We start from the raw sequence: 12,444 nt of genomic DNA, 5'->3' as shown, positions 1-12,444 counted from the left end.
ACCTTCTTGGAATAGTTACGCCACAATAAAAAGCAGGCAAATGACATGCCCAACTGTGCACCTTGCAGCATCCAGCTAAACCATCAATGAAGGACATTTCTGAAGGTCTACTCAATGGAACCCTGCCAAATACTGCTTGCAAGTTAACAGCAGGCATTCTACAAACTTGCACCAGTTAATCATCACAGAATGTTGTTTATTAATTGAACACTGGAAGAACTGAAAGAAAATTTCCAAAAAGGCCCAGTCAACCTTTTGGTGCATTCATTAACAGTGAACTATTAAATTCAACAGGAGATGATTCCAAAGCAGAATGACTGTCACCAGTCAATGAAAGTCACCAGTCTAAAATCCAGAATTTGAGTAGAATTTGGGAGAAGCTCAGTGTTTGATATCACCAGAGCATGTCAGCAATACAGTACAGACAATACAGAACAGCACCCCCATCCTAACCCCAAGACAAAAAGATGCAACAGTAAACAAACAAAACAAATTGCAAGTCATGCAAAAATTACAATTAAAGATTAGCAACCCACCCATTTAACCAGCAAGAGAAAACAGCTCATGAAACAACAGGGTCCAAGAGACAAAAAAAATTCAATGATTGAAAAAGAAAAGCTCATGAATTTGAACGAGTTCCAGTTCCCCAGTTATGTCCTCAGCCCAATGAACCTCAGGTAAAGGTGACTAATTCTAGTTGAAACTGGTATATTCAATGTTTTCTTTAATTTACATATTTCAAAACAAATGTTGAATGAAAGTAGAGATTAAGATCTGCTCATTTATTTCAGCTAGCTCTCAGAGGTTGCCAATTTGAGTTAGGTTTCTCTTCACATTCCCACTCCTATCAAGCAGCAAATTCAACGAAGATGGAACAAGTCTTGAAAAATTAGAGCACACATTGATAGCACAGTCTTCCTTCCTCAGATATTAAACATGCAAATAACTTAAAAGAACTGAATAAAATTACAAACAATTCAGAGTAAGTGAACTTCAATCCTAATCAGTTGAATTTTTAATCACGAAGGAGATTTCCGTGCAGAGGAACAGAGAACAATTCTAATGTGGCAGTCTCTGATACCTGAAGATTGAAGTTTAGTGCTATCTGCTATATTCCATCTTAACTATAAGCTTGATAAAAAAACTCAGAACAACCCCATCATTTGGTTTTAAACTTACTGTGCCTTGTATACTATATCTAGTATTGTCATGAACTGCAATTTATGCCTCAGTTTGAACTACTAATCTACAAACAATCGCTCAAGTGATTTAAATTTATCTTAGGGCCAAAGGAAAATCTATTGTTTTGCTTTTGAAAGGATATATTAAAAATGTACTATTGTAATATTGAATTTTATTTGGGGGGTCCAGAATGAGTAATTGCACAACTTAAAAAATGTTTTTTTTGTGTTGCGTTTGCCCTATCCAATCAACATACATGCTGGAAAGAAGCACTTTAATACACTAACTGAACAATTTGTATAAAATCTGCAGCTAAAAAAAAGGCAGTAAATCTTGGGAAAAATTTAAAACGTCTCAGCCATATATAATTATTCAATATATATTTGTGGTGTCAATCTTACGACAAATAACAGTACACAAAAAAAAACAACAGCTGGAAGTTCTCAATTATAAATGTACAACATTCAAAATTCCTGTTGCATCAAAAGATTGAAGTGAATATTTATTTATTGAATTTCATATTCAAATACTTGCATGTTCTTTTACTATGATTGGAACATTTTAAATGCAACCTCAGAATTCCAACATTTCCATAGAGTTGTTTAAAGATTGCTCATGTTCACATATAAAGCCTTTTGCAAGTCAAAGTAAGTAAATTCAACAAAAAGCTTTGGACTTCAACGTAGGCAACGCGGATACTTTGGCTACTTTGCTTACATTGATGTGCCTTGTAAACCAACACTGAAAGAATACATGGTTCACTTTGCACAAAAGTTGATTTTTTTGATTGAGGCAATTTAAAGTTCTGAAGAACCACCATACTGGAATCTAAACATTAGCGCTCTTTCTCTCTCCATACATGCTGCCAGATCTGTTTCCCTCCAGCACTTTATTTTTGTTTCAGATCTCCAGCACTGTAATATTTTACTTTTATCAAACTCATGCGATGTTTGGCCACTGCCTTATAGGTGGCAAACAAATACAAGATTTTAATTTTAAATTAAAATGAATAATGTTGCTAATCAACTCAACTATTTGATTTCATAAAGATATTATAGAACTGAGAGACAAAAGGAAATGATGAGGTTTTTTGGTAAAAATGGGTCACTGGTCAAATATTTAGTCAAATTACAATACTGAAAATTAACAGCTATCATGACATAACCAGCACAAGTTATCTTTATCCACCTGGCAGTGTATTCCAGATTCCCTCCATATAACAACAGAACCCAAGCAGCATAATGGTGTCCCAATTTGCATTCAGCAATAATCTTACTGAGTCATCAATTGTGCCATTGCAGGTTTGCATTAGTGTATTGCTAAAATTTGTATGAACAAAAGATTCCACAGCACACTTTAAGAAAATTAATTAACCAGCATTAAAGCAAAGTCCCAATCAACAAAACCATCAGTAAATAGGATACACAGTACAAGATGATGTAAAGCATACAAGGGAGATAACTGCAAAAGTTAAGAAATCGGAAGAACCAGGTGAAGAATGGTGAGAGTGAAGATGGAGCTATTTGTGGCAAAACTTTTACACAAAGCCTATTTGGCAGAAATGTAAATCACAACACAAAAGATGTGGTGCGATTACTGTGACAACAGTACAGTTTTTCCACCCAAATTAACTACAAATTATATATTTGTATTCTTTCATTCTAATTATGCTACATATTCAACATTAATGAGTACAAAGCAAGCATTACCACCCTCTACACATCCCTGAAATAACTGCGAAAATTCTCAACTGAGAAGCGGCATGTTCCTGTACTTATTCCAACAGTTGCCTTTATTGCAAATGTCATCCCCAGTGATTCAGCCAACAGGTTAACCACACAGCTGGAAAGCCAAAAAAATCAAAAATAAACATTAACAAAAAATATGAGATTACATTTCCTCATAATACACGAATGGCATTCACCAAAAAAGAGAGATTGTCACAAAACAGCTATACTTAACACCTCACTGCCCACACATGCCATCCTGCAAATCTGACACTGCAAAGAAACACCTCCAGATTTTATTCATATTAAATCATTTCCATCAGCAAAAATGTCACTTACATAAGTCACGAGCATAATAGTATTTGACATCCTTTCCAAATCTGACTACAAAAACTTATGCTATACTGACCTTTCCCTCTATGGGCAATTCCAATAAATTAGATATAAATACACATTCATCCTTTTCTTTCTCTAAAAATCAATGTATAGCATTGTGCCTCAAGAATTTAAATTGTGCAGCTGTGGGCACACCAGTACCTAATCCAAGTGGGCGCTCCATGCAAAAGCTTAAACGAACGTTAGTTGGATTCTTGAGTAGACATTGAATTTGAATAGAATCCTGGTCCCCACCTTGCATTCACATGTCCTTCAAGAGAGTTCACTGGACAGCAGTGACTCAGCTATGATACCCATACATCATCCACCCTCAGCCTTTCACATAAGTTAAGCCAGCAAGATTTTAACAGCCAAGTTCTTCCCCTGCTGAGATCAACTAATTCAGAACTGACCAGGAAATTAACTTAGGACTGGGGGTGGATGCCCCCAGTTCTGAAGAAGAGTTACACCCAAAATGTCGACTTCCACACCTCTTGATGCTACCTGGCTTGCTGCATTCTTTCAGCCTCCTGCCGGTCTACTTTCGCCCAGGGTAAAGCATTCAGGTTAACAAGCATTTGTCATGGCATGGCAAGTATTCATATGCTCAGATGTCCGGTAGGCTTTAAGTTGATCTTGCAATAGCAGCAGCGAGTCCAGTAGCAACAGAGTGCTGTTACTGGACAATGGATGAACAATCTGGAAATAGTGTTCCATCCCATCATAAGAGTCATAGAGATGTACAGCATGGAAACAGACCCTTCAGTCCAAACCGTCCATGCCGACCAGATATCCCAACCGAATCTAGTCCCACCTGCCAGCACTCGGCCCATATCCCTCCAAACCCTTCCTATTCATATACCCACCCAAATGCCTCTTAAATGTTGCAATTGTACCAGCCTCCACCATTTCCTCTGGCAGCTCCTTTCATACATGTGAAAAAGTTGCCTCTTGGGTATCTTTTATATCTTTCCCCTCTCACCCTAAACCTATGCCCTCTAGTTCTAGACTGCCCCACCCCAGGGAAAAAACTTTGTCTATTTATCCTATCCATGCCCCTCATAATCTGTAAGCCTCTATAACGTCACCCCTCAGCCTCCGACGCTCCAGGGAAAACAGCCCCAGCCTGTTCAGCCTCTCCCTATAGTTCAAATCCTCCAACCCTGGCAACATCCTTGTGAATCTTTTCTGAACCCTTTCAAGTTTCACAACATCTTTCTGATAGGAAGGAGACCAGAACTGCACACAATATTCCAACAGTGGCCTAACCAATGTCCTGTACAGCCACAACATGACCTCCCAACTCCTGCACTCAATACTCTGACCAATAAAATGTATACCAAACGCCTTCTTCACTATCCTATCTACCTGCGACTCCATTTCCAAGGAGCTATGAACCTGCACTCCAAGGTCTCTTTGTTCAGCAACACTCCCGAGGACCTTACCATTAAGTGTATAAGTCCTGCTAAGATTTGCTTTCCCAAAATGCAGCGCCTCGCATTTATCTGAATTAAACTTCATCTGCCACTTCTTAGCCCATTGGCCCATCTGGTCAAGATCCTGTTGTAATCTGAGGTAATCTTCTTCGCTGTCCACTACACCTCCAAATTTGGTGTCATCTGCAAACTTACTAACTGCTATTGGGGAATTTGTCTGCAAGTAACAAATAAATCTGGAAATTCCAAATAATCAATACATCTCTTCCTCATTATCTACGGATTTCCTAATTTTCCAAGATGCTTCTCAGCTCATTAATTATTGCACAGGGTACTCTGTACTGTACTGCATGCACATTATAATCAGATCTCATACATTATATAGCACAGAAACATAGAAAATAAAAGACAGACATCTGGGCCCGCAAGCCTGGTTGAATGTGATTTAACATAATCACAGCTGATCATCCAACTCAGTACCCTGCTCCTAACCTCTTGATCCTAAGCCTTAGAACTATATTTGACTGCTTCTAAAAACATTTAATGTTTTGACCTCAACCACTTTTTGTGGCAGAGAATTTCAAAGGCTTACCACACTCTGGGTGAAGACATTTCTCATCAGCTTAGTCCTAAATGGCCTACACTATATCCTTAGATTCTTACCCCTAGTTCTGAACTCCCCAGGAACATCCTTATCATTCATATTTTCTAGCCCTGTTTAATTATGTAGGTTTCTGTGAGATTTTACACCCTGCCCACTCCACATTCTTCTACGCTCCACTGATTAGAGTCTGACAGACTCCAATTTATATTTTACATTGTTCAATTAACAAATATTTCCTTTAACATAATGTACTGTACTTAAAATGATTTATGTTTCTCCAACATCATAGGGCGTGTTTTTGTTTCATTGGGCATGTACTGGATGCATGGGATGGGGCTTTATAGTATCCACATTTTTGCAGCATCCATGGGAGGTCTGTGCCTCAAGTGCTCACTATCTGTGAGGGATAGAGTGTAGTGATAGCTAGGATAGCCTGGGTAGTTCAACATGCTATTTAACTTTAGTTGCACTGCATGGTCTGGTCCAACAATGCCGTTGCCTTTTACTTGCCATCTAAAGTGCCCTCGTCAACGACTCAGTTGCATTTACACCATAACAATGAAACGTCAGACAAACCAGCACCTTGAAGGAGCAAAATAGCTGATTTCCAGCTCTTTGTTGATAATATTGCCAAGGTAAAAAGGATTGAATGAAGATACAGATCCCATTAATGAATAATTTAGTTCATAATAACTGGCTTCTGTAGCTTTGAAGAGCCCCCTACATAATATTAGATATTCCCACTACTTTGGACTTATTACATCCACAGAAAGAGGAACTTTGTTACAACAATTGAACCCAAACTGACAACATTTCTCAAAAAAATATTAGATTAGATTACTTACAGTGTGGAAACAGGCCCTTCGGCCCAACAAGTCCACACCGATCCACCGAAGCGCAACCCACCCAGACCCATTCTCCTACATTTACTCCTTCACCTAACACTGCGGACAATTTAGCATGGCCAATTCATCTAACCGGCACATTTTTGGATTGTGGGAAGAAACCGGAGCACCCGGAGGAAACCCACGCAGACAGAGAGAGAATGTGCAAACTCCACACAGAGTCGCCCGAGGCTGGAATTGAACCCGGGTCTCTGGTGCTGTGAGGCAACAGTGCTAACCACTGACAGAAGCCATTTCAGTATACTTTTGGGAGGTTATGAGCAGCACACATTCCAAAACTAATTGGAAACTACCAAAAATCTGCATTTATATTAGACTCATTTAATTTCAGTCACTCCTTCAGATATCTTGTTGAAGATGCCCTGAAGACAGAATTGGAAGCACACAGGGACATAATTCCAGAAAAGCAGAAAAAGATCGTACAAGTAAAGAAAGACCAGGTTCTGAAGGGATTTAAAAATATGCATGAGGATTATAAAGTTGAGGTAATATCGACGGGGAAGCCAGATAAGTTTAACAAGCGCAGGGGCGATTGATGAATAAGATTTGGTTCAGTTGTGGAGAACAGAATTTTGCATAAATATTAAGCAAGGTGAAAGATGGGACACTGACCAGAAGAGCATTAAAAGAAACAGGTTTGATGATAATATAGGCATAGATGAGGATTCCCACATCAGAGGCACTACTGCAAGGCTGAAGTCATGCAATCTTCAAGGTGGTGGAAGTAGGTAATTTTGGCATTAATGTGTGGGAAAAGATCTGCCACCCTGCCTACTCACAGCTTGGCCACAGGGAACACAGGAAATCAAGCGTGTCCAAACCATACAAGAAATACCCAGAATGCCTCAGCATTAACTAAACAAGCTGAGAAGAGAAACCAGACATGAACATAATCACTCGCAGACCAGGGAATACACTTTCCAAGACAAACTAACGGTAAGCTTCTTGAACCGATCAACACAGCTGTCCCAAAGGCTTAAGCAGTCTCATAACCCAGTGATATCAAAGCCACACAAAGGGCAGTCAGACAGAGAGACATCAGAATATGTCACTCACAGGAAAACAACAATGGAAATATCTTACTGCCAAGGAAAGGGACATCCTCACCTACCATCGAAGAGAACTGGAATCTCCTGATCCCATTAAAGACTGATTGATGCTGCCAAGATGTTACATAGTATCTACAATCAGGACATTGTTCTGATAACTGCTTTGCAGTTATCACCATCGTAACTGGATTACTTAATTATCAAATACATCGTATTTTCCCTATTTTTAATAAATATCATTGTACAAGATTCTTATAAAACCTGGCTTGATTCTCTGCTCAGTGAAGAGAGCATCCGCCACCTGGATAGACTGTCTGTGCTGTTTCAGTTTGGTCAATTTCTCTTCCGCGATATCGCTGTGTTAATAAACTATTTGTTCATTTCACCCGTGTTTTGTGATCTCTGCTTCACTGGGCTAATTTCTCCATCAATGTGCATGTATGATTGGGAAGTTCACCTTATCCTGGTCAACGATCTTGCTCAGCTTAAGGGACCAAAGGCAATGGCTTCAATCTTCCCTTCGTCTACTTGGACAAAAAATGATTTCTGCCCTCCCATATTGGATGTCAGGCAAGTAGTATAGCATAGCATATCAGAAGTTCAGGAGCTCAGGATCCATCACTGACATACATATGAAACCTGAATTATTTTCAGATATTGAAGAAACATTGTTAAAGAAGCATGAGAAACAGAAGGAAACTAAGATTAGGGATCTCCAGAGGTAGAAAGTAAACTGAAGTCATTGCAGGTGATTCTCTAGTTATGACTAAATTATTTCCATGTTAAATATCAGTTTAAATTAAGACAACTGAGCATATAGACTCAGCTTAGTTTATGTTGCACAAGTTTTCACTCCCACAAGTTTTATGTCAGACTATATTTTACAGAATCTGGAACAAACGGCTTCAATACTGAAAGAGAAATACACAAATACTTCATTACATCTTTCTAGAAGACATCCAAAACACCACCAAACATTAACATTGAAAGGAAGCTACTATACATGCTCAGATCATCTATTAATGCAAGATGTATGGAACATCATCAGATGGGAATAGGTGAGAACATATGAACAAGAGAATCTCATTTCTGCTGAAAGATCAAAAATAATCTTGACCAGCGACCAACATCTAGCTCTTGGACTTGTCAATTACACTGGTAGAAGACAAACTAGGTCACAAATAGGCACACAAACATTGATATATTACTGAAGCTAACTTCAGGTTTTAAAAATTTCAGGGGGAGCTAACGAATAACTTTACCATAATCAGTCATTCAATCTAGTGAGTATAATAGCACACACTGTGACAGTTTACTGGTCTCTATCTGAAATGCCATTACTAATAGTACTGTTTTAATTATTACCTCTTTACATTAAATCAGTCTACCTTATAAACACACACTTACCTCTGTGTTAGGGCTATGGCTGACAGTGACTGCCTCCGACGTAACAGTTGTGCTTGGAAGATTGGAAATATCCCAGTTATGAACTGCTGGAACAGTTGTCTTTTGAGCAAGAACCGGTTGATTATCCAGCAATGACACCTCATAAAATTCCTGAATATCTGGAAAACAAGAACATGAATTGACAGTCCACAATCAACTTAAGATACACATACTGCAGGAATTGCCCAGTTTGTGCTTTCCCCAAATAACTGAATCATTCTTATTACAATAATTACTAAATAAATCCAAACTTTGCTCAAGTTAAGAATCTCGAATTCTTGAGACAGCCAACAATTTTTAAGTAACAAAATAAACGAATGCTAAAAGACTACAACATTCACTTGCAACTCTGCACACAGAGTTTCAGAAGCATCTATCCACTAAGCCATTGAGACTAGCTCTTTGCATTTACTTAGTCTGTGTTTAATCCTAACAACAAAGCCATACAATTACATTGAAGGATACGAACATTGGTATGTGCATAGAGATAAATGCAGCAAGAGATCTATGGGATGGTGAGTCTAAGATGCACAATAGGAGGAAAAACCATAGTTGTCTTCTCTCTGCCTCCATCTTGAACTGCACAAGTCAAAATTCTCTCACTATTTTCAATGAAGTTAAAAGCGTCCTGAAAATACTTCAAACAAAATTTGTGAATTGGCAGCATCCGAAGTGGCTTTCTTTCCCTGTGCATGCTACATTTAAGCAGTTTTCTGCACTGACTGACCAAATTAATTCAAACGTCTTTAAAAAGGTCAGTTCATTCCGAAAAAACTTCTGAAATTTCAGAAATCTAATCTACCAGGGCATCATACTATGAACATTTTAAATGTATTCATAACATACCTTTCATATCCTCAGGATATCCCAAAACAATTCACAACCAACTTACTTTTATAGTGCATGCCCGGTCATGCCAGCTAACAGTATCCAAAACAAACAGCAATAAAGAGAGGAGAAACTAGCTAATCTGTTTGGTGGCATGGGTCAAGGCAATTTTTGGTCAGCATGCACAAAACATTCCCTGCACTTGCACAAATATAGCCGAGGATCCTTTATGTCCACCTGAACAAACAATAGGATTTGTAATAAACATCAAGTAAAAATGCAACAACTCCATGAAACCCACTTCATTTAAGTGCCACTATAATGCACTAATATGCAAAGCTAGATTAGGTGCTCAAGTTCTGAATTTAATAAACTTGCAACCTTGCTAAGTTTTTCACCTATTGAGATAAGGAGCAAACCTTGACCTACTCTTGGGAAATAAGGCAGGGTGACTGAGGTGTCACTGGGAGAGCACTTTTGGCCGAGTGATCATAATTCTATTAGTTTTAAAACAGCTATGGAAAAGCATAGATCTAATCTAAAAGGAAGGCCAATTTTGACAGTATTTAACAAGAACTTTCAAAAGTTGATTGTGTGTGTGTGTGGACGGCAGGGGTGGCGCTGGATATTCGTAGGTTAAGGATCAGCTGAAAGTGGAAGGCCTTCAAAAAAAAAAGATAATGAGCATCCAGGGACAGTATGTCCCTGTTAGGATGAAGGGCAAAGCAGGTAAGTGTAGGGAATACCAGATGCCTGGAGAAATTGAGGTTCTGGTCAAGAAAAAGGAGGAAGCATACGCCAGGTATAGACAGTAGGGATCAAGTGAATCCCTAAAGAAGTAGAAGGGCAGTAGTAATGTACTTAAGATGGAAATTAGGAGAGCAAAGAGGAGGAATGAGATAGCTTTGGCAAATAGAGTCAAGGAGAATCCAAAGGGTTTCTACAAGTACATTAAGGGTAAAAGAGTAATGAGGGAAAGAATAGGATCCCTGAAAGATCAGCAAGGCTGACTAAGTGTGGAACCAGAGGAGATGGGGAGATACTAAATGTGTGTGTTGCATCAGTGTTTACTGTGGAGAGGATATGGAAGCTAGAGAGCTTGGGGAAATAGCAATATCTTGAGAAGTGTCAACATTTCAAAGGAGGAAACAATGGACATCTTAAAATGCATAAACACAAATAAATCCCCAAGACCTGATCAGGTGTACCCTAGAACTTTGTGGGAAGCTAGGGAAGTGATTGCTGGGCACCTTGCTGAGATATTTGTACAATTGATAGCCACAGGCAAGGTGTTAGAAGGCTGGAGGTTGGCTAACATGGTGCCATTATTTAAGGAATAGCCAGGAACTATAGACTGTGCCTTCATTAATCCTCTTCACTTCTGCAAAAAACTCAATCAAATTTGAGAGACACGATTTCTCCCATGACTTTGTATGGGAGAAATCGTGTCTCTCAAATTTGATTGAGTTTTTTGCAAAAATGAAGAGGATTAATGAAGGCACAGCTTTAGATGTTGTCTATACAGACCTCAGCGAGATATTTGACAAGGTTCGACAAGGTCGATTGGTTAACAAGGTTAGATCACATGGAATACAGGGAGAACTCGTTGTGTGGATACAAAATTGACTAGAAGGGAAGAGACGAGAGTGGTGATGGAGGGATGCCTTCCAAACTGGAGGCCTGTTACCTGCAATGTGCTATAGGCATCACTGCTAGGTCCACTGCTTTATGTCATCTATATAAATGATTTGGATGTGAATATAGGAGGTATTGTTAGTAAATTTGTACATGAAACCAAAATTGGTGGCGTACTGGACAGCGAAGATTACCTCACAATACAACACGTTCTTGAAGGAGTGGCACAGAGTTTAATCTAGATAAACGTGAGGTGTTACATTTTGGTAGGGCAGGACTTAAATGCTTAATGGTAAAGCCCTGGGGAAGGTTACTGAACAAAGGAAACTTGGAGGACAAGTTCATAGTTCTTTGAAAATGAAGTCACAGGTAGACAGAGTAGTGAAGGTGGCGTTTGACACGTTTGCGATTATTGGTCAGTGCACTGAGTATAGGAGTTGAGAGATCATGTTATGGCTCTACAGGACTTGGGTAGGCCACTTCTGGAATACTGCATTCAATTCTGGTCTCCATGTTATAGGAAGGATGTTGTTAAACTTGAAAGAGTTCAGAAAAGATTTACAAGTATGCTGCCAGGGTTGGAGGTTTTGAGCTATAGGGAGAAGCTGAATAGGCTGGGGCTATTTTCTTCAGAGCTTTGGAGGGTGAGGGGTGACGTTATAGAGGTTTATAAAATCATGAGGGGCATGGATAGATTGAATAGTCAAGGCCTTTTCCCCAGGGTAGGGCAGTCCAAAGGGCATAGATTTAAGGTGAGAGGGGAAAGATTTAAAAGGAACCTCAGGGCAACCTTGTCCTGCAAAGAGTGGTGCATGTATGGAATGAGCTGCCAGAGGAAGTGGTGGAGGTAGGTACAATTACAACAGTTAAAAAAGGTATCCGGACCAGTATATGACTAGGAAGGGTTTGGAAGGAAATGGGGCAAATGCTGACAAATGGGACTAGATTAATTTAGGATATCTGATCGGCATGGACGAGTTGGACCGAACAGACTCTTTTCAAACTGTACACCTCTATGACATTTGACAATAACAGCTTCACCAGAATGATGGGCATGTGGAGAAACTTAAAAGGCTAGACTCGCCGTCAACGACTAAACCTCAAGTTACCAAAATCTTAAAGAGACCATTTTGTTAAATATTTGAATACTGGGATTTGCCATTAAGCAATATTCCCACATCGTGATTTATTCATTGATCCAACTCTCACTGCAAAATAACTCCTTTCAAAGTCCATACAAGACTGTAATTTAGAAAC

At 39.1% G+C, this 12,444-nt stretch overlaps 1 protein-coding gene across 15 annotated transcripts in view; it reads right to left on the bottom strand.

Moving 5' to 3' along the window:
* dlg1b (discs large MAGUK scaffold protein 1b) overlaps positions 1 to 12,444 on the bottom strand; it is a 435,380-nt gene that overhangs the window by 413,248 nt on the left and 9,688 nt on the right. For all 15 annotated transcript variants that reach the window (XM_087993459.1, XM_043702479.2, XM_087993449.1 and 12 more), the window contains exon 3: positions 8,686 to 8,843. In XM_087993459.1, coding sequence (XP_087849585.1) covers positions 8,686 to 8,843 — 158 coding nt within the window. The remainder of the gene's footprint in view (positions 1 to 8,685; positions 8,844 to 12,444) is intronic.

Source organism: Chiloscyllium plagiosum, unplaced genomic scaffold, assembly GCF_037043375.1.
Source record: "Chiloscyllium plagiosum isolate Xiang-an unplaced genomic scaffold, Cpla_swu_hap1 HiC_scaffold_13, whole genome shotgun sequence".
Classification (NCBI taxonomy): domain Eukaryota; kingdom Metazoa; phylum Chordata; class Chondrichthyes; order Orectolobiformes; family Hemiscylliidae; genus Chiloscyllium; species Chiloscyllium plagiosum.
Note: the sequence above shows the minus strand (reverse complement) of the source record. Positions and strands in the feature narration are given on the sequence as shown.